We start from the raw sequence: 22,395 nt of genomic DNA on the forward strand, positions 1-22,395 counted from the left end.
TTACTGTGTGAAGAGTTTGTTTCCAGTCTTGTCTGTCGCTGTGGTGTTTCTCTATATGAGTTTGATGAAGAGGGAAATCCAAACTCAAGAGAAGCAACTTCAAGTCCAGCAGAGCTTCTTGATACACAGTGCACTTCTCCTCAAAAAGCTGCACAAAGTGGGGGGTCATTTGTATGCCATGGGTGAGTTACTGAGATCTATTTTGCTTCAATGTTGTAGACTTTGAACTCTCAATGAACACAAATTCTTGCAGAGGAGATAAACCTCAAAGTGAGAAATGAGAAGAAGCCAGTAAAGAAGCCATTTCAAAACTTGTATCTCTTCATGAAATGGACTGTTGAACTTTCTAAGGACGATCGGAGGAAATAAGGACCTCTTTCAAAAATACGGCTAATGCCTTCCCCAGTGACCAGATGTCTCTGGATCGGGAGCTGCCGGACACTCAAGACCACAGGTGAGTTTCAGTTGTTCATGGAAAAGCTCTAAAATTTTTGATAGATTCACTCAGTTTGCTTTTGTCATTGTTCTGTAGACGCACTGGGCGTGAATATGGCATTTTCAGCTTTGGTGGACACAGCCTAAATCAATATTTGCTCAGCTCGACGATGTTCACCAATATTTCATAACTAGTGTGAAGCAGTTTTATTAGACGATATTACCTGTGTATTATCTATAAATGATTACACTCTTAAAAATAAAGGTTCTTTGTTAGTTCCATATAGAACCTTTAAAATCCATGGAACCTTTCCAGTGCACAAAAGGTTCTTTATAGTGAAAAAGGGTTCTTTATTAAAATGTTCTTCTCACCAAGTCAAAAATGGTTCTTGAAATGTTCACTGTTCTTTAGGAAACCCAAAATGGTTCTTTGGCAAAGTGAGCCAAGAAAATATCCCCCAGAAGAAGTCATGTGATTGGCTGATTAGATATTTGCGTTAAAGAGCAGTTGAACAGGTGTACCTAATAAAGTGGCCAGTGATTATATATATTTCTCCTCACACAGGTGTTTTATTATACAGTAAGCAGTAAGAATTGGTCTCCATATGTCCAGTTCACACCAGTCTGCCCGCTGTCTAACTGATCCAGGCTCAGGCTGATTTCCAGATCTGTACTTGTGTTCAGATACAAAAAAGTTTAAGCAACACATACTAGGAATTCATACAAGTGATAAATCATGACCTAGAAAGTATAATGCCAAAACCTCTGCATCCAATGTTCAAATACTTTTGAGGATATACCTGGTGCTTTTTCTTATTCTTAGTGACGGGCTATAATGTTGAACAGAGGCACTAAATGCTGTCTGGAGATCAGTGATGACCACAAAGGAAAATATGAAGTTTTAATTCAGGGGTGCAAAAATCTAAACTGGACGATACAATAAGTAATTCAGGATTATGAAATGCAGGATGCGTAATTCATTTATATAAATGCTGTTGAAATGTGAGACACTTTGTATAAACCTCACAGATCAAACTTGTTTATTGGAATTTTACTTCATTATGTGAATTTTACTTTTGAATGTTCTTTAAACATTCGAACATCCAACCAAAATGGGTTGCACTTTATTTTGATGGTCCACTTTCAACATTCTTCTAACTATAAGTAACTTTTGAATTCTCTGCTACAAATTTATTCCACTTTTCCTGCCATATCGTCATAGCTTTATCCTGTAGTTGTGCTGACAAGGAACTGTACCTGTTAAAAAGGAAGAAAATGCAAGCTTTAATTCGTCTACGTAACTGAAATTATTTCTCAAATGAAAGTGTATGAATTAATCTTGCACCTGATTGAATTCATCGCAATTTCCTTTAGAGTGCCCAGGTTTGCGCTCAGCCCTCCAATACCCACAAAGGCCTGGTAGAAATCATAGGAGAGCCCTGTGGTCCCGAATAAGGTGGGATCATCAGAGCTCACCACTATGGGATGACCGTCTGACATTAGTGCCGCGGCGGGGTGGTTTCGCAGATCCGAGACTAGCTGTAGCACCTGGAGAAAACCAAACACTGTCTATTCAACCAGTCACACTGACATTATAATTCTCTATAATTCAACACCATGTGAAGTACAACAAACTTTATTTGAGGGACAAACTACCCCCCACCCATGTGTTTTTTCCACTGCAGCTGTACCTGGTTGGAAATGGGACACAACTCCACGGCCACCCCTCTCATCTTGGAGAGCTGCTTGGCCAGGGGATGATGTCCCAGCGCAAAGCCATGTCCAATGCGGCTGGTGTTAAACAACAGAGCATCTAATACATTCCTGTCCACATCTGTCCCATCTAAATCTAAAAGCAAACATCCACACAATCAAGAAAACGTTTGAATGTTCAGAGAACATTTAGAAATAACGTTTTCGGAACATAATTGGAACGTTGGTGAAATATTCTTAGAACATATTTTTGTTTGCTGGGGATTTGTAACTGAAAATGAAGTGAGCAACATATACTCACTTGTTTCTCCAGCATGGAAAAAGAAAGGAAGTTGTGTTTTCATTTCTGAAGGGAGTGATAAGGCATCTTGAAAGTACCAGATAGATCTTCCAGTGTCTTCACGACCTACCTACAGCAATAAATTGATTGAATCAGAGAAAAAAATAATACAACTGTTACATGCAGGGACTTGACAAGCCTAATTTCCCTGTGAAAAAGAAATTTAGCATACTTTTAAAAAGGAGATTACCAGGTCAAATCCAGCGACGATGTCTGGATATTTTTGCTGCATTTCAATGGCTTCTTGCACTGCCTGCTTCACTTGATACACATAAAGATTCCTGCGTATGCATTCAGATCGGCAGAAAAGTGTATTAAATCCTCCTGTCGAAACAAAATCTTAGACAATATAATTCATCTTTTTGAACTGAGAGTTCACTAAAATGTTTCTTGTTCTTACTCTGCAGTAATTTATGGCATGTGTCTTTGCTTCTGTAATCTCAAGTTGATGTTTCAAGGAAGCATTATTTTACCTGTGGACAGTGAAGATTATACGAGTTCCTATGAAGTCTGGATGATTTGCTCTGAACTGCTCAGTGATGTTTCTGTAGACCTCCAGAGACCATGCTTTGTCATGAGTAGTGCCATCCAGTTCATACGCCTAAACATAATATCATTTATATTAAGATGCAGCGTGAAACCTTTGTCGAGCCGAAGTGATGCTGCAATGTATATTTTGAGAAAATGAAAGCCTTTTTGGCCTTGGATACATGTAGGAGACCTTAAAATTAAGAACCTTTAAAATAGCATAATAGAGGCACTTAAAGTAAAACATGCTATCTGTTCACAAATTATTTTAGAGCACATACTGTATAAACTTATGGTAATGTGACTTAAAAGTCGCAAACCTTGGACTGTCCGACCCTCAGTTCCAGGTACATGATGTTGTCTTCATAAAGCTCCTTCAGAGCCTCGTAAATGTAGTCCTTAAAAACAGGTGCATAGTTGATCAGCCCAGATAGAGCACTAAAAATCTTCTCAAACCTGTCCCATGCTGCATCCTGTGTTGGATAAGATGTCTCCGGGTCTTCCGTGAAGAGTGTAAGATTCCGCATTAAACTGAGAAATTGAATTCATGTATTTAGTCTATTTTCAGTTTGTTGGTTTTAGAACTGGTTATAATTAAATATCAATATACTTGGACACACACGCGCGCACACACACACACACACACACTGCTGCTGTTGATTATCACTGTTGTTGTAGAACTTGCTACTGCCAATACATACACAGGCTGCTATGAGCACATAAGACATACTAATGCTGCACTAATATATATAATTAATTACCCATAGCAGATCTATACAGGTGGAGCTGGGGAAGGAGGAGGGTTTCAGAGGAACTCTGATAGAGTGCTATAGTGAATGCTAACCAGCTATTTAAATGTTGAGCAGCAAGTTCAGTGGCTGCAGATGCGACATGTAACTGCATGAATCAGCAGTTACATTAAGGACTCATCAGCCTGCGCCCTCTAGAGTTTCAGGGCAGAACTGCATAATAGCAATAACATATCCTGAATGGCCACTGTCATTGATTGTATCAGTTGTTATTTTATACCTGATGTTGAAATAAGTGTAATCACCTGTTATCAAAGGCAGTGACGTCACTGAGACTGGCCCTCAGCATGTCTAGCCGTTTCCAGACAAAGCATCCCCAGCGCGGAAAGGGCATAGTGGTAGAGAAAAGGAACTGCAGCGACCCGTCCCACGTGAAGCAGATGTAACAATGAGGCCTGTATGTTGCATTCAGCACCAGCCATTCCACACTCACCATAGCAGAGCTGTGGATGTGAAGGGCAGCACCTGCAAGGCACAGAATAATTTTGTCATCTGAAGGACAGAAGTGCCCCAAATATGTAATATTTTTTTTTCTCAAACCATTTTAGCACAAACTTTCCAAGATTTCATTGGTCATGTCAATCACAGTGCTGATTGTCTACACAATGTTACAACAAATGCTAACCCTAACCCTAACCTATACACCTTAAGCTTAAAGGGGTTCTATTATGTGTTTTTTTACATTCTCAACTTTTTTTTAGTGTGTAATGTTGCTGTTTGAGCAGGTTGCATAGCACAGTCACTCCAGCAGGAGTTATTCTCTATATTAGCTACACACTGTTTCGAAACTCCCTGAAACGCCTCCATTGTCGTCTTCTTCTAGTTTTCTTTCTTTTAAATAATTAAAAAAAGTGAGTGCCAGGCCTGGTTAAGTTGAGTTAGTAGGGTATTGAAACTCAAAGTTATAATAAGGGGCATGATATTTCTCAAACACTCTTGAAGCAGCTGACTAATCACAACACACTGGTGTATGAAGTGTCCAACATTAAACACTTCGTTTTTTTTTTTGTTTTTTTTTAAGTTAAAGGTGCTAAAGAGGATGTTTTGTTTTGTAAATTTTTGCAATATTACTTGAAACTGTCTTTACTAACTGATAAAAGACTATTTATTATGTGCACTGAAAGGAATAATATTAATATACATCATCTGTGCATATAAGGTAGGGCCTTAAAAACATCAGCCATGATCGCGTAAATGATTGGCCCTCTGGCTTGTCAATCACTGCCATTACGTTCCTTGTGAAAGACTTGCACGGATTGGCCCTCTGGATCCACTTTAGCACCTTTAATTAAGTACATTACCTGGGTATTTAAAGTGAACACACTACTTACACTATTTATACTACAAAACAGCATAGAATATTGGATAAGTATGTTAACTGGGACACACCTAGAGTGTTACTGACGGACTAGGAAGAGAGGTACTGCAACAATGTAAAATATGTGAAAAAGATTATTATTTATTATATATTTTTTTTGAACATTCAAGCATGAAAATCTGTTCAAGTAGACCCCAAAAACAAAATCAAGACTTTGTGAAAAAGGATAGTAGGTCCCCATTAACCAATGAAATTACCTCGGGTGGGATTTGCGCTGAACAGGTTTGGGGGAAAAAACAGACATCCCAAACATACACTGTGTGCAGAATTATTAGGCAAGTTGATTTTCTGATCATATTTTTTTTCCAAGCACATTTTACCAATTCCAATCCACATCAATCTTAATAACTACTATTAATATTGTTTTTAATCATTTATAAGTGATATATAATTGTTCATGAAGGCTGTAAATGAAAAATGCCTTATATTCAGGTGTGCAGAATTATTAGGCAGGTTTTCTTTTACAGGCAAAATGAGCCAAAAAAGAGATTTAACTCAGACTGAAAAGTCAAAAATTATTAAATACTCATGAGAAGGACGCAATACTAATGTAATACTAGAAATTGCAAAGTTAAAGCATGACCAAGGAACAGCAAAATGCTCATTGGGTCAGCGGGGTCATACAAAAACAGGTGGAAAAGAAAATACATGTTAACTGCAAAATAATTAAGAATTGAGGTGAAGAATTAAGTGTGAAACCATCAGGAACCCTTTAGTCTCCAGCACCACCATCTTCCAGAACTGCAACCTACCAGGAGTCTCCAGAAGTGCAAGGTGTCAGGGTCTCAGAGACTTAGGTTAGCTAAAGAATCCTAAAAAATGACCCGCATTTATTAAGAATCACAAGCTGAAGTGTTATAAAATACATGAAGACTGGGTTTTTATAGGCCTTATAGACAGACGGCTTGAGAGTGACTCCTGAAGAACCAGCACCACATCCTCTTGTACCACTGTTTGAAGAATTTATCTTCCAGAATCTGGCAATAAGTTTTGGAAGATCATTTTTAGTCCATCTCTGCAAGACGGACATTTCAGGATAAGAGATGGACTAAAAGTGAACTCCCACACCTTATTGCCAGATTCTGGAAGATAAATTCTTCAAACAGTGGTACAAGAGGATGTGGTGCTGGTTCTTCAGGAGTCACTCTCAAGCTGTCTGTCTATAAGGCCTATAAAAACTCAGTTTTCATGTATTTTATAACACTTCAGCTTGTGATTCTTATTAAGAGTGGGTAATTTTTTAGGATTCTTTAGCTAACCTAAGTCTCTGAGACCCTGACACCTTGCACTTCTGGAAACTCCAGGTAGGTTGCAGTTCTGGAAGATGGTGGCGCTGGAGACTAAAGGGTTCCTGATGGTTTCACACTTAATTCTTCACCTTAATTCTTAATTATTTTGCAGTTAACATGTCTTTTCTTTTCCACCTGTTTTTGTATGACCCCGCTGACCCAATGAGCATTTTGCTGTCCAATGGTCACGCTTTAACTTTGTAATTTCTAGTATTGCATTAGTATTGCGTCCTTCTCATGAGTATTTCATAATTTTTGACTTTTCAGTCTGAGTTAAATCTCTTTTTTGGCTCATTTTGCCTGTAAAAGAAAACCTGCCTAATAATTCTGCACACCTGAATATAAGGCATTTTTCATTTACAGCCTTCATGAACAATTATATATCACTTATAAATGATTAAAAACAATATTAATAGTAGTTATTAAGATTGATGTGGATTGGAATTGGTAAAATGTGCTTGGAAAAAAAATATGATCAGAAAATCAACTTGCCTAATAATTCTGCACACAGTGTATAACCATTTTTTACCTTTTGGCATTTTCTGTAGCAGTTTGAAAACAGGGCTTTTTTGCACAATGTGCCGCACTTTGAAGAAGTGATTGGCAGGTGGGAAAGGTGAATAAACCATTTCCTTCAGCTTGAGCTGGTGTAGGAGTGAATCCAACTGCAGTTCGGCCGGAGTGAGCTCCACTCTGCCCCCTACTTGCTGGGAGATCTCCTGCTTCACCATCAGATCCCTCTGATGGGGGTCTGGCATTGGATTACACTCTCTGATACACAGTAAAATCAGCATGATCAAAGCTGCCCTGCTAAAGATATGCCCGAAGAGACCCGTCATGCTGGTACAGAGATCCTGAGACAATGAGAGAGTGAAATTCCCATGATTGTTAGTTATTTTAAAAAAGTGAATGGTCTTAATCAAATGTGTCTGATGGTTACACATTCTTTTACTCAGTACAATTTGCACCTAAACTACATTTTTAGGTGTATTTTACATCTTTGAACATCAATTTTATTAATAAATATTAATTAACATTAATTAAACATGATCAAATTGTAACCTATCATAATTACTATTATTATATTTAACACATTGTTTTAATTGGTAACACTTTACAATAACAGTACATGAATAACCATGAACTAATACCTGAATTAATAGTTACTTCAACATGAACTCATGATTAGTAAAGGTATGAACTAATCATGAACTAATGAAGAGTGATCCTTAACTACGACAGGAGTCATAAGGATTCATGCATGAAAACAGAAGCCTTAACTACGTGTTAATACATGTTTGATATTTAATGCATTAATTAACATTTAGGGGTAAACTAAATAAATCAGCCTCCATAAGAGTAAACAAGAAGTACTCTGAATTTGAATTAAACGTGATTTAATACTGTCATAATTTACACTGTAATATCATAATCTGCCATCTGCAGCTTTGTGACAAATAATTGCAATGGCACATGATTATTTAGCCATTAATTACATAGATCGGTCTAATCAAATGTGGAAAATAGACTTACTACCACTAATAAATTTAATTTGATCTAAACCGTTTTCTGATTTTTATTGTTCATTTTATATTTAGTCATAGCTAAATAGTCATAGTTTATTCCCGGAACTAAAGTATGAAGGGTTTGTTTCTGGCGGGACACTCATTAGTGGCGCACGCTAGGTGTTCTCTTGGCGCGTTTGTTGTGTTGCTGGCATTTTAAACTAATAAATGTTGACTGCTTTGGTAAGCCGAATTAATAATTAAAGACATATTTACATGTATGTTTTATTGGGATTTTCCGGAGGTTATGTGCAGTTATTAACTGTATTTGTATTTTTGTCTTTTAAATGTATATGCTTTGATTAGCATTAGCTTGTGGACGCTTGCTTTCAAGTCCATATATGTTTAATTATATAAATAAAAATAAAATACAAATACATTTTATTTTGTTTTTTTGTACCGGGGTGTAAAGGAATAAGGATGGCACTAATGATTTGTAAGTGCATCGTGTCATGTCTTTACTTGAGAGGGCACAATCGTAATTAACTCATTATTAACCATATACTAACATCAACTTATGGTTTGTTAATGTATACGTATGTCATGACTTTACTTGAGGGGGCACATCATACTTAATTCATTATTAACTAACCATATACTAACATCAAATAATGGTTTGTTAATGTATACGTATGTCATGACTTTACTTGAGGGGGCACATCATACTTAATTCATTATTAACTAACCATATACTAACATCAACTAATGGTTTGTTAATGTATACTTATGTCATGACTTTACTTTAGGGGGCACAATCATAATTAATTCACTGTTAACTACTTACCAAATTCAGCTCATGATTATCATTAACTTACTATCAAATACACTTGTACTAACACAACTATATAAGTATTCAGCCCAGTTAAGTGATGTTGTGTGACTTTTCATAAAGTCAGAGAATGGAGGTACAGTATATGATCACGGCCTGCGTCTGGATGGAGAGTGAACTTCTGAATCTGATTCCAGCAAACGCTCCCTGACCTTAGTTCATGTTTCCTGTTTGGTTATTTTTTTGGGAACCGATTCCTCAGGAACTGATGTAAGTCACAGTAGTTTAGTTTGATAGGAAAGAATGTCACAAAACAGATTAAGACCTTTTAAGATAAATTATTAGTGTATTTAATATTTTATATGTTTGATAAGGAGGATCAGTGAAAATAATGACAAACTAATCCTGTGCCTTTCAGTAATGTTTATAATGAAGCTGCTGATGTCAGTAATTTAAGTTCTGACTATAATAAATTGTTTAAATTTATTTCAAAGTCCAAATATTTATTATTCCTTATAGAGACTGTTTGATTTCGTTTACCCTAAATGTTAATTAATGCATTAATTATCAAACATGTATTAACGCGTAGTTAAGGCTTCTGTTTTCATGCATGAATCCCTATGACTCCTGTCGTAGTTAAGGATCACTCTTCATTAGTTCATATCTTAACTAATCATGAGTTCATGTTGAAATAACTATTAATTCAGGTATTAGTTCATGATTATTCATGTACTGTTATTGTAAAGTGTTACCTTTTAATTTGGTAGCTTGACTCCTAGCTTTTGCAATAATCAAATAACTGACATTTCGAACATAGAAAATATATACTCAGCATTATGAAAAACAGCAAACCTGTAAAAAATATTACTATTGATTATAAATAATAAAAAAAACTCCAAAATGCTAAACGTGACCTTACCTTCAAGTTTATTTTACGCATTACTCCCTTTTTGTTCCCCGCTATTCGTCTTGCATTCAGAGAGCATGTATTTCAGCTGCCTTGTTTCTGTCTGTCAAGTTCCTCATTCTGCAGGACAGCACATATTGAGAATGTGATGACAATAGAGCATGTGACATACTGTGAAATCTCAAATGACCCGTAGAATAAGACCCTTCACAAACACTTCTCATTATGACATTCCCCAAATGACTGACATTTACCCAATTATCCCACAATCATCCACATTAGACTCAGTCTATATCTGATCTATATTGTTTTTTATTATATCATTTTCACATCAATATAATCTTTGCAGTATTAACAGACACGTTTGGTTCTGATATACAAGTCATGCTCTGCACCACAGGAATGGACAGCAAATAAACATTCAACTGAACACATCGTAATTGTCAAGTCTGTGTCACCAGTTTGTTGGATGCTCAAGATGTAGCTGTTGTCGAAATGGTTATTAGAGTCAGTTCACAAACTAATAAGAGCTTTGGAATTTTATGGAATTTCTACATCAGTTTAAATTTTTACGTTTCTGTAAACATAAACATGTTATATTCCAGCTGCATTCGAAATCAAACACATGAGATGTTCAGGACCGGAGTTCCAGCAGCCAATCAAAACACTATTTTGATCCTTTTTACAGCAATAATGAATCACCACATACAGAACACACGCATACACATGATATTTTCTTAAATACAGACAGACACACACAGGAATGGAGTCTTTAACATCAGAATGAAAATAAAAATACAACATCAAACAATGGCGTTCTGCCGTGGTTCTAAAAGGTTCCCTCTGCGAGTGAGAATCAGTCCATGAACTTGCGGTTCTGGTTTGCACCAAACAGCACAACTCGGATTTCAGGCATCATCTGGAAAGAAATCAAAAGCAAATCAAAATCTAGCATTTGTTTAACACTGCTTCTCAATCAGTGTTTTTCAAGTTACTAGTAAAGTAATGCATAAGTTACTTTTTCAAATAAGTAACACAAGTTACTTTGTTTTCCCATTTAGTGACTGAAACCTCTCCTGTCCGCCATTTTGAGAAGAATCAGGAGTAAGTACAGAAGCGTTGTGTGTAAACATGATGGTTATTGTAGTTCTACACTAAATGTGAGCATTTACTCATCTCACTTGCACAATTACAGATTCAGTATTTCTCAGAATGAATAAAAACAGTGAAATGCAAACTATTAAGCAAACCTTCAATAAATAAAAATGTTAAATAATACATAATTAAACTATTTAATCCCACTTTATTAACCAATGTCCTTCCGATGATCCAATTCAACCATGCTAAGCAGCAAAAATGACTTTAGTTAAACATTTGTGTTTCATTTTTTTTGTTTTTATTGCTTAAGTAAGTGTGTTGAACCTTATTCTCCTGCATCACTTCACTTTTGGTGTGAAAGGGCCTTAAATAGAACTTAGTAAAACCCAAACAACCAAGACGTCATGTGCTGTATACCTGTTGTGCCATGAGGTCCAGCCTGCTCTCCAGAGTGTTGGACACTTTGATCTTCCCATCAGCATTATACAGCTCAATACCTCCAGAGCTACACAAAAAAACATGCAAACTTTCATTTTAAAGATTAAAAAAAGAAAGCTAACATTGTTCAGGCTAATTTTATAAATGAGGAACTGCTTAGGAAGCGCATATGCTTACATTTCTGGAGAGAGGAAGTGGTCCTGGTCAATGCGCACTTCAAGACTGTCCTTCACAGCTGCCTTGTAGATGGGGATGTTTTTCTGCACAGCAGCCTAATAAAAGACATTTTATTTGCTAAGGTGAGTGTTATTTTAGTATCAGTAGCTAGGTTTCCATCCAAAGTTGTAAAATTGGAATATCGTACAAATCATTTGCAAATAAAGCAGCGTTTCCATGTTCCCATGTGATCAAAAGAACAAAATCATCACTTCCTGGGAAATTGGCCCAAAAAATATCTATAGTAAAAATAGAAGTTACTGCAATTGGGGAAGCCACTGTGGCTCTTTTTCATCATAAATGACTTGCATCTCAGAGCACGAACGCAATAAACTCTCATGTTATCTTGTGTTCGGAGGTGTTTATGAACACATTCGTGTGAGACGGTTCTTGGAGGGAATTAAACCAAATTATTTTGAGGACAGACTTTGGTTCATGCATGTCAGAATAATCAAAGTAACATTTGAGAGGCTGTGCAATGCGATTGGTCCGCTGGTTAGTCCAGTGATCCAATCACATCCACTGTTGAGGCAAAGTCACGCAAGTTTTTTGTTGTGCATCGAGGAATTTATTCGGTAAATGCGTTTCCATCGTAGTTTATGCGCACGTCTTCTTATGCCTTAAGCGCATACATTTTTTATATGCATTTTTTTAATTTATGCTCATCTTGGAGTTTCCACCAAGCGATATTCAAAAATGTGCATAAAAATAAATTAATGGTTTCAGTTGTCATTGAATATACATCTACAGACCTGCACTATCCCCACGTCCTGTTTGCGGCAACGGATGGTCACTTTGGGCTCCAGGAGCTGGTAAAAACCCTGAAACATGAGAATATTAGAGCGTAAAATTCACCGAAAGTCCTGATTTGCTACATTATGTTTGCTTTATTGCTCACCTGCAGGATAAGTCCGTCCAACAGAGCAGGGTATCTAGATGGATCTCTGGCTATATTCGCTAGTCGCTGACGAGCGTCGTTTAGCAAATCCTAAAGATCACAGAATTAACAACAGAAACTCCTACCCAACATTTTGTTTAAGGTTGGATTTGCCACAAAAAAAAAAAAAAAAAAAAACAGGAACTAACCGAAATCATGTCATCACGGGCCTTCAGGACCTTCAGTCTGGCCTGGTTCATTAGGTTGGACATTTGACTGTGGACAGGAAGCAAACATTTAAAACACTATTAGGGACATGGAATTAACAAGTAGAACATTTCATAAATAATTACATTATCTGAAACCATTTTACAGCATGAAATGCTTGTTTGAGTAACACATTTTGAGGAAACTGGGAATTTCCACAGTAATGATTTGGGCGTTGCTTCGGTCAGAGGAAGTCACACTCACATTTTCTTCTGCTGTTCGATCTGCTTCTCCTTCTTCTCGTAATACTCCATAATCTTCAGACGCTGGGTCTGAACCAGCCGACCTTTCTCAATGTTGAACTCCTCCTCTGCCTGCAGGGGGAGTCACTTATCACCATATCTGTATATACACCATTTCCACTATAACATTGCATTGTTTTAATGGAATAATTTAACAAAAAAAATACCTTTGCATCAATCTCCTCTGCTTTTTCATTGGCCTCCTGCTCAATGAAAGCCATCATGTGCTTAATCTGGAAAAAATAAGGGAAACAATAGGAGAACAATTCAATATCAAAGGGGAAAAGGCTTTAATGGAACCTGAAATCAGTGTAAATCAGCATTAAGGATGTATTTTATTAAAACAAATAATTCTAAATCTGATTAAACAAGTTAGAGTAGCAATAAGAGCTGCTTGTGGCACAAGTAGGTGGAATGTGTCTGTCTAGTGTGTGTGTTTAGTAGGTTTCATGCATGTTATTACTATGCAGAACATCCTACATTTTAATATTTTGCATCTGCATTCTGTATCTTGTGATACATATTTTGATATTATTCATCACACTACTTTAATGCGCTGATTGATTTAATTTTACATTATTGATCCTATAAGCGTGATTCCATATACAACATTTACTTTAATACACCCGTTTAAAGTATTCATATAAATTCACTGTTATCATTTAGACAGGTCTCGTGATGCAAGCGCGTGTCTAATGAATGAATGACGAACAACCTTGAAGGCCACATCATCTTATTATATCACGATGCTCGTGTCAGGCTCGTCTAAAACAACGCATTTAGCAAAGCCATGAATGGTTAATGTCGCTATAGTGTAATGCTGCAATGAAGATGAAATTATGCATTTGAACGCGTTTTCACCTGCTTCTGGACGTCGGCATCGCTGAGCGCCATGACTGCTGCTGCTGCTGCTGTAAGAGGATTTTAAACTCCACCGACAGAAAAGGCTCGTGTCGCGGCAACGGAAAGACGTCTTATATTTATGAAGACGTTAAGATATTTTGGAAAAAGCCTAAAGATTTAAAAAAGCACAAAGTGGTCGATCGTGACAGTGTCAGAATCGTGAAAATAGACTGGAAGGATCAGCTGATTCTCAGTCAACGATGACACATACGTCACGTGACGCGTGTTTCCTCTCCGGGAACCAATCAGATCTCAGTGCGCGTGTAGGGATTTTATTGTGGTTTATGTGACATGCGCTTATTTTGAACCTTTGACATAATAATAATAATAATTTTTAAAAAATCAAACCATTTCACAAAAAAAGTTTTAGATGATAAAATAGACAAAAACATTTACTCACCCTGTGTTAATTTCTTTCTTCTGCTGAACATAAAGAAAGATATTTTGAAGAATAAGGGTAACCAAAATACTATAGAAGTCAATGGGGTCCATCAACTGTTTGGTTACCCATATTGTTCAAAATATCTTCTTTTGTGTTCAGCAGAAGAAATAAATTTCCTGTAAAGCTGCTTTGAAGCGATATATATTGTGAAAAGCGCTATACAAATAAATGTGAATTGAGTTGAATTGAAATTCATACAGGTTTGGAACAACTTTAAGGGTGAGTACATGATGACAGAATTTTCATTTTTTGGGTGAACTATCCCTTTAAGGTCAGTGCAAACGTTTTAAAGGATTAGTTCACTTTCAAATAAAAATTTCATGATAATTTACTCGCCTTCATGTCATCCAAGATCACCAAAGAAATTAAGGTTTTTGAAGAAAACATTCCAGGATTATTCTGCTTATAGTGGACTTCAATGGAGCCCAAATGGTTGAAGGTCAAAATTACAGATTCAGTGCAGCTTTAAAGTGTTCTACACGATCCCAGATGAGGAATAAGGGTCTTATCTAGAGAAACCATCACTCATTTTCTAAAAAAAAAAAAATATATATATATATATATATATATATATATATATATACGTTTTAACCATAAATGCTTATCTTGAAGTAGCTTTCTTCTTCTTCTTCTCTATTAGAATTCCAGCAGTGTAGACACTGCTAAGTGTATTACTGCCCTCCTCAGGTCAAAGTTTGAACTAATTATAATATCCTTGCACTAGCATTTTGTAAATGACAATTTAGTTCACACTTTGACCTGTGGAGGGCAGTAATACACTTAGCAGTGTCTACACTGCTGGAATTCTAATAGAGAAGAAGAAGAGAGCTAGATGAGCATTTGTGGTTAAAATGTATAAAATTGTATTTTTTATTTATTTATTTTTTAGAAAATGAGTGATGGTTTCTCTAGATAAGATCCTTATTTCTCGTCTGGGATCATGTAGAACGTTTTGAAGCTGCACTAAAACTGTAATTTTGACCTTCAACCATTTGGCCTCCATTGAAGTCCACTATATTGAGAATAATCCTGGAATGTTTTCATCAAAAACCTTAATTTCTTTTCGACTGAAGAAAGAAAGACATGAACATTTTGGAGGACATGGGGGTGAATAAATTATCAGGAAATTTTAATTTGAAAGTGAACTAATCCTTTAATTAAGGAAAAAAAAAAAAAAAAACAGAAAAAAAATACAAAAAAATAACAGTGACAAGGTGGACACTAACTTGGTTAAACAAACACATGTCAAGCAAACAGGACTTTAATCTTTCCATCTTTCCTATAGAAAGTAGGACAGATCAATGTGTCATGGCCCTGAATATAGAACAGAATAAAGATAAGTGGACGGATGGGAGTTTTTACAGCTTTGTCACGTCCCCATGAGTCGGACAGATGTAATGGGATAGGGGTGGGGTTTAGGGGACAGGGAAAGGGAGGCGCTGAATTGCATTCTGTTGCAGTAATGCCCATAAGCTCCAGTGACCCCTCCTCTGTATTTATTCAAGCCTCAGTCTGCATTCATTTGCTGACTAAACCGTGTGCTCAGACAAGGTAAGATCTGTTTTCAATGGCTGCTTTACAGAATATCAAATATGGAGTTTACGACTGAGTGTATCTCTGTAGTCTTTTGTCTCTAACAGAAGGGTGAATGACAAAGCCAGAATTTACTGTCACCTGATTGCACCGAGTGCAACATGTTCCTGGATCAATGTCTTTGTTGATTCTGGAACAACATTCCAATCAGCCAAACAGGTTTGAGGGACAAGTTTACAGTTTGTCAAGTTAAATCAGTGTTATTTACTGATCATTTCCCTCTGATTTTATAGATAAGTTATATGGTTAAGATTAAATTTCAGACAGGAATGTTGTTCCAGAATCATCAAAATATGTTGACCCAGGAATGCGTCTAACTCAGCAAAATCAGGACTCGTGTTTTTTTAATGGTTCATATCAATTATTTTAATTTCCTGTATGGGTAGTATGAGAATGCTTGGACAGTTAAATTTTTAATTTCAAATGATATACTTCCTTTCATCTTTTCTATCAAAGTTTGTTTTATATGAGGATAGTATCATATTATATTAACTGTTGAAATATTCATAAATATTCCTGCTGATCAGAAGAGGTTTATACAGAAATATTTGACCTGTGCTGTTGTTTCTCATTCTTTCCACTGGATTACATTCATCCATCTCTGCTGCCTCTGTCAGAGGTCAAAGTTCAAGTATTTCTTGCACATCTGATCCCTTTAAGCACGCTGACCTTTGATCTTGCCGATGGGCTTTAGTTTACTATCTCTTAACAATCTGACTGTTGACGCTGCAGATGTTTTCACTGTGACATGACTGGAGCGGTGCTGGTGCAAACTCAAACCGCTGTTACCGTCATGTTATGTATACTTCATTAATGGGACTGGACACGAAAATAACTGAAGAGTACTAATGAGTCTTTAGGAACCATGTCAGCAATATATTTATAGTTTAGGCATTGTTTAATCATTGAGTTTACTGATCTTTCTATCTATCTATCTGCTCAATTAAAGGTACAATCTGTAATTTTCACCACTAGAGGTCGCTTATTCAAAACAAAGGTGTAGCTTGATGACGCCTTGATTTTTTGGAATCATGGGAGGTGTTGTCTTCACATCTACAGAAAGAATCGGGAGAAGACTCAGGCAGAAATAATTTTCATGGATGAGATTTTTAACATTACTGTAGTATTTATACATTGTTCACAGGATGTTTTATGATGTCATTGATAGGAGACACATGGACACGGTCCGTGTCCTGGTTAAGATAACATTGTTCTAGTTGCTTTTGGATATTTTAATCCACAAATCTTACATATTGTGCCTTTAACAGGGAAAACTCTCAAAACTTTGGCTAACGTTCTGGCAAGGTTCTCTCAAAGTTATGAACAAATATTCTTCCAGTAACTCATAGAATGTTTGTTTAAAGTTGTCAGGTCTTTATAATTATAATGTTCTGAAAACATTAGCACAAAAACATTATTTATACATTGTTCACAGGATGTTTTTTTTTTCGTCTGTTTTTAAATGTTACATCTTGTTTCAGAATGTTCAGAGAACATGTTTGGAAATGTGTGGAAAATTCTAAACTGCAATGTTTCCTTAACATTCATATAACCAAGAAAAAACGTTTTTAAAACATTTAAAAAAAAAAAAAATTGATTGTTCAGAGAACATTCAGAAATAACGTTTTCATAACTTAATGACATTATCTATCTATCTATCTATCTATCTATCTATCTATCTATCTATCTATCTATCTATCTATCTATCTATCTATCTATCTATCTATCTACACATTTAAAGGCACAGTATGTACATTTTCGCCACTAGAGGTCGCTTATTCAAAACAAAGGTGTAGCTTGATGACGCTTTGATTTTGTGGAATCATGGGAGGTGTTGTCTTCACGTCTACAGCCGGTGGAAAAGAATCAGGATGGGACTCAGGCAGAAATCATTTTCATGGATGAGATTTTTAACATTACTGTAGTATTTATACATTGTTCACAGGATGTTTTTTCTGAAACATTTTCGTTGGACATTCGTCTGTTTTTAAATGTTACATCTTGTTTCAGAATGTTCAGAGAACATTCAACAACTAGATAAAAAAGTTTGAGGACAAACTTTAAGTTGGCTTGAAAAAGCATAGCCAGAAAGTTTGAAGAAGTTTTAAAAGTTTGAAGTTTGAAAGTTTAAGTTTTATTAGATAGATAGATAGATTGGTAATTGTCACAGATGGATACTATGGAGTTTTTATAGAGTTATTAGCATGTTCTTAGCCCACTTTAGCACTTAGCTAATCACTATTAGCATGTAGCTATTCACTGCTAGCATGTTGAAGTCCAGATTGCTAGCATGAGTCAAAAGAGCCAACCGCCATGTCTCTACGATGTACTGATGCAGAGATATAGATTTTGCAAAACGGTTGCTAGGGTACTCTGTTTGGTTGCTAGGGAGTGGCTTGGCAGCTACCAGTGATGATACTCCAAAGGCTGCTTGACAATATAAACCAACCCCCATGTCTGGAAGATGTTCTGATGCAGAGATATAGATTTTGCAAATTGGTTGCTAGGGCACTCTGTTTGGTTGCTATGGTGTTGCTATGCAGTTGCTAGGGTACTCGGGGTGGTTGCTAAGGTGTTGCTATGCAGTTGCTAGGGTACTCGGGGTGGTTGCTAAGGTGTTGCTATGCGGTTGCTAGGGTGTTGCTATGCAGTTGCTAGGGTACTCGGGGTGGTTGCTAAGGTGTTGCTATGCGGTTGCTATGGTACTCGGGGTGGTTGCTAAGGTGTTGCTATGCGGTTGCTATGGTACTCGGGTGGTTGCTAGGGTGTTGCTATGCGGTTGCTAGGGTACTCGGGGTGGTTGCTAAGGTGTTGCTAGGGTACTCGGGGTGGTTGCTAAGGTGTTGCTATGCGGTTGCTAGGGTACTCGGGGTGGTTGCTAGGGTGTTGCTATGCGGTTGCTATAGTACTCGGGGTGGTTGCTAAGGTGTTGCTATGCGGTTGCTAGGGTACTCGGGTGGTTGCTAGGGTGTTGCTATGCGGTTGCTAGGGTACTTGGGGTGGTTGTTAGGGTGTTGCTAGGGTACTCGGGGTGGTTGCTAAGGTGTTGCTAGGGTACTCGGGGTGGTTGCTAAGGTGTTGCTATGCTGTTGCTAGGGTACTCGGGGTGGTTGCTAGGGTGTTGCTATGCGGTTGCTAGGGTACTCGGGGTGGTTGCTAGGGTGTTGCTATGCGGTTGCTATAGTACTCGGGGTGGTTGCTAAGGTGTTGCTATGCGGTTGCTAGGGTACTCGGGTGGTTGCTAGGGTGTTGCTATGCGGTTGCTAGGGTACTTGGGGTGGTTGTTAGGGTGTTGCTAGGGTACTCGGGGTGGTTGCTAAGGTGTTGCTAGGGTACTCGGGGTGGTTGCTAAGGTGTTGCTATGCTGTTGCTAGGGTACTCGGGGTGGTTGCTAGGGTGTTGCTATGCGGTTGCTAGGGTACTCGGGGCGGTTGCTAGGGTGTTGCTATGCGGTTGCTAGGGTACTCGGGGTGGTTGCCATGGTGTTGCTATGTGGTTGCTATTGTATCCAGGCTGGTTGCTAGGATGATGCCAGGGTGATTTGTGTGGTTGCTATGCAGTTGCCATGGTGTTCTGGGTGGTTGCTAGGTTGGTTTGGGTGGTTGCTATGAGAGTTGATCATAGATAGATAGATAGATAGATAGATAGAGAGATAGATAGAGAGATAGATGAGAAGTGATAGATGAGAAGAGAGATAGATGAGAAGTGATAGATGAGAAGATAGATAGATAGATAGATTGATAGATGAGTGATAGATGAGAAGAAAGATAGATTGATAGATAGATGAGAAGGGATAGATAGATAGATAGATAGATAGATAGATAGATAGATAGATTTAGTTTGATAGATAGATAGAGATAGATAGATTAAAAAGAGAAATAGATAGATAGATAGATTTAGTTTGATAGATAGATAGATAGATAGATAGATAGATAGATAGATTAGAAAGAGAAATAGATAGATTAGAAAGAGAAATAGATAGATGATAGATAGATAGATAGATAGATAGATAGATAGATTAGATAGATAGATAGATAGATTAGAAAGAGAAATAGATAGATAGATAGATAGATAGATTTAGTTTGATAGATTTAGATTTAGATAGATAGATAGATTTAGTTTGATAGAGTTAGATTTACATAGATAGATTTAGTTTGATAGAGTTAGATTTAGATAGATAGATAGATAGATAGATAGATAGATAGATAGATAGATAGATTTAGTTTGATAGAGTTAGATTTAGATAGATAGATAGATAGATAGATAGATAGATAGATAGATAGATAGATAGAATGAGTTTGAATGAGTTTGAATGAGTTTAAATGGCTTGGAAATAGGAATGGCAGTTTAATTGAGTCTGTGTGTTTGAATTTGAATTTTGACAGTTGGACGGAATGTTCAGATCAGCCAAGGCAGTTCAATGAAAGTCAATGGGAGTTTTTTCCAGGTTTAATCAGCATTTTTAGGAAAACCGTAAGTCGGATCAGTCTGAAAAGATATAGCACACTAAGTCAGAACAGTCTGAAGGTCTAGTCCGAGTTTGGTGGTTGTAGCTTGAACAGTCTAGGAGGAGATGCATTTAGAAATTTAGTCTAAGAAGAATAATAATAAGCTTAAGACGTAGATCAGTAAGTTGGCTTTTTCAAGCCAACTTAATAATGTTCCCATAATGTGTTACCCATAACCAAGAAAAAAGTTTCTAAAACATTTAAAAAACAGACATTTTGATTGTTCAGAGAACATTCAGAAATAACGTTTTCATAACTTAATGACAACATTATCAATCTATCTATCTATGCTCTAACCAGTGTTACAATCATGTTATGTACTTCATTGACGGTTTTGGACGCTAAAATAAGTGTCAGTAGTACGTCTTCAGCATGTCAGCAGGAGATTTATGAGTTTAGGGATTGATTAATCTGACAAATTAAATAAAATGTGGTCATAAAAGAGTATGTCCTACGTGAACTGAACCATGATCCTGTCATGCCATGTGAAATATCTGACACTCTCTGTTCATGTGAACAGATGGAGATATATATAGGCTGCACAGCCAGTCAGATGTGTTACTGCCCTATACATAGATCAGAACATGACAACAGATAAGGATGTTTGTAATTCTTTGTAATTTGTCATGGACACACTTATGAAATGCTGAGGACAGATTTAGTAAAATCCTCTGTGCCACATATATATTTTTTTACTCACTGAATATCATATTTAGTTCAGTTTGGTTTGGTCTCTTTCTTACTACTATTTATTAACAAATAAAATACATGACTGAATTCATTCTGTCTCTCATCTTTAGGACTCACTGAAGACAGAACCTGTGAATATTAGTCTGATTTTTAGAGGGGAGAAAAAGATCTTCCATCCTGTCTGAGGACAGGCAGTTTGCGGGGCCCGAGCCTCCCCAGGATCTAACCTCAAGCCTGGAGGAGAGCAGCAGTGGTTCGGGCCGCTGGCAAACCGCTGGTCTGGCTGAGTCCTTGGCATCTGTTAGCGACATGGAGCCAATGCTTGGAAGTCTAGAAACCAGTGAGATGGTTCTAGTTCAAGAGGACCACAGCGAGAACCACTCCTCCACCTCTGACATCATCCACTTAGAGGCGGAGCTCCACGAGAGGGTGGAGTCAGATGATGAAGAGGACCTTCAGAGCAGCATGCTGAGCATGATCGGCAGCGATAGGGAGCTGGCGGAGATTGGAGCGCATGTCACATCTGCTGCAGAATCAGATCTCAAGCCTCCACAGACGGGGGAACTTCTGATGTGTGTGGAGGAACCAGTTGTGGAGGAAATTGAGACAGAGGTGGATTCTGAGCCAGTTTTCACTCACACACCTCTTCTGTCTGAGCCGTCAGATTTCACGCTGGCTTCTGTTCCCATACCTGAAATCATCTCACAGGTTTTCGAACATCTCCCACCCTCTGAAATCACACTGTCAGAGGAATCCCATACTAATGTGCCTAGCATGTCTCAAGACCACACAACGTCATCTTCGGAAGAGGATGTGTCAAAGGCAGGCCCGCTTTCCACTTCGCCCTTTGAACTCCCGGTGCTGATAGTAGGTGGCGCCGCCCTGGTGGCGCTAGTGGGAGTACTTGTATATAGGCATACCTTGAGTAGAAAGTAGCAGGACTGTATATCTCTTTAATAGCTTCAACATTGTACAACAATTCAACAAACTGTATTATTTATTATGTGATTATAAAAATACAGTGTTATTAAATATTATAGTTTGTCTTATTATATTTACACACACTCATACAAAGAGACTAAACATTCTACAGATAAAATCTCACAACCCTGTCCTGTCACACATCTGGAACATCTTCATCCTGAATATCAAAAGGAAAATACATTGTGCTGTTTGCTTTACTGTCGTAAATTTATGCTTATTTTGATTACAATAATTGTCTGGACATGAAAAAATACTATAGTAAATATTATAGTGTTTTGAAGCATACTACAGTAAATTGTAGTATACTGTAGTATTTACAGCACTTTGTTAATGAATGCTACAGCATACTGTAGTATTAACCAGGTTTGGGAGGGTTACTTCAAAAATGTATTCCATTACAGTTA

At 37.2% G+C, this 22,395-nt stretch overlaps 3 protein-coding genes across 3 annotated transcripts; 1 reads left to right on the forward strand and 2 right to left on the reverse strand.

The window, feature by feature from the left end:
* Nucleotides 1-969: 969 nt before the first annotated feature.
* Nucleotides 970-9,887, reverse strand: ada2b (adenosine deaminase 2b). Its single transcript, XM_067390851.1, has 10 exons — nucleotides 9,746-9,887; nucleotides 7,022-7,346; nucleotides 4,071-4,290; nucleotides 3,337-3,547; nucleotides 2,962-3,089; nucleotides 2,679-2,769; nucleotides 2,450-2,558; nucleotides 2,127-2,284; nucleotides 1,781-1,983; nucleotides 970-1,692 (listed from the first exon to the last, which is right to left on the reverse strand). Exons 1-10 carry the CDS (start codon nucleotides 9,764-9,766, stop codon nucleotides 1,590-1,592), a joined length of 1,569 nt encoding a protein of 522 aa, XP_067246952.1. The 5' UTR covers nucleotides 9,767-9,887; the 3' UTR covers nucleotides 970-1,589.
* Nucleotides 9,888-10,032: 145 nt separating this feature from the next.
* atp6v1e1b (ATPase H+ transporting V1 subunit E1b) lies at nucleotides 10,033-13,985 on the reverse strand. The gene is made up of 9 exons (XM_067390852.1): nucleotides 13,733-13,985; nucleotides 13,039-13,104; nucleotides 12,834-12,943; nucleotides 12,572-12,638; nucleotides 12,384-12,473; nucleotides 12,238-12,306; nucleotides 11,447-11,541; nucleotides 11,249-11,336; nucleotides 10,033-10,652 (listed from the first exon to the last, which is right to left on the reverse strand). Exons 1-9 carry the CDS (start codon nucleotides 13,763-13,765, stop codon nucleotides 10,590-10,592), a joined length of 681 nt encoding a protein of 226 aa, XP_067246953.1. The 5' UTR covers nucleotides 13,766-13,985; the 3' UTR covers nucleotides 10,033-10,589.
* A 1,652-nt stretch (nucleotides 13,986-15,637) lies between these two features.
* On the forward strand, nucleotides 15,638-22,053 carry si:ch211-214j24.14 (uncharacterized protein LOC559160 homolog). The gene is made up of 2 exons (XM_067390853.1): nucleotides 15,638-15,767; nucleotides 21,118-22,053. Exon 2 carries the CDS (start codon nucleotides 21,317-21,319, stop codon nucleotides 21,941-21,943), a length of 627 nt encoding a protein of 208 aa, XP_067246954.1. The 5' UTR covers nucleotides 15,638-15,767; nucleotides 21,118-21,316; the 3' UTR covers nucleotides 21,944-22,053.
* The last annotated feature ends 342 nt before the right edge of the window (nucleotides 22,054-22,395 follow it).

This window comes from Chanodichthys erythropterus, chromosome 8 (genome assembly GCF_024489055.1).
Source record: "Chanodichthys erythropterus isolate Z2021 chromosome 8, ASM2448905v1, whole genome shotgun sequence".
Taxonomy (NCBI): Eukaryota; Metazoa; Chordata; class Actinopteri; order Cypriniformes; family Xenocyprididae; genus Chanodichthys; species Chanodichthys erythropterus.

What these genes read in the sequence shown, in the direction of transcription:
- ada2b (XM_067390851.1), bottom strand. Translation starts at nt 9,766, where the DNA reads ATGCGTAAAATAAACTTGAAG. An exon ending in TCGTCGCTGGATTTGACCTG is followed by an intron (nt 2,559 to 2,678) that starts GTAATCTCCTTT and finishes TTATTGCTGTAG; the next exon opens with GTAGGTCGTGAAGACACTGG. An exon ending in TGTGTCCCATTTCCAACCAG is followed by an intron (nt 1,984 to 2,126) that starts GTACAGCTGCAG and finishes GGTTTTCTCCAG; the next exon opens with GTGCTACAGCTAGTCTCGGA.
- atp6v1e1b (XM_067390852.1), bottom strand. Translation starts at nt 13,765, where the DNA reads ATGGCGCTCAGCGATGCCGACGTCCAGAAGCAG. An exon ending in CAGAGGAGATTGATGCAAAG is followed by an intron (nt 12,944 to 13,038) that starts GTATTTTTTTTG and finishes CTCCCCCTGCAG; the next exon opens with GCAGAGGAGGAGTTCAACAT. An exon ending in CCCGTGATGACATGATTTCG is followed by an intron (nt 12,474 to 12,571) that starts GTTAGTTCCTGT and finishes TGTGATCTTTAG; the next exon opens with GATTTGCTAAACGACGCTCG.
- si:ch211-214j24.14 (XM_067390853.1), top strand. Translation starts at nt 21,317, where the DNA reads ATGGAGCCAATGCTTGGAAGTCTAGAAACCAGTGAGATGGTTCTAGTT.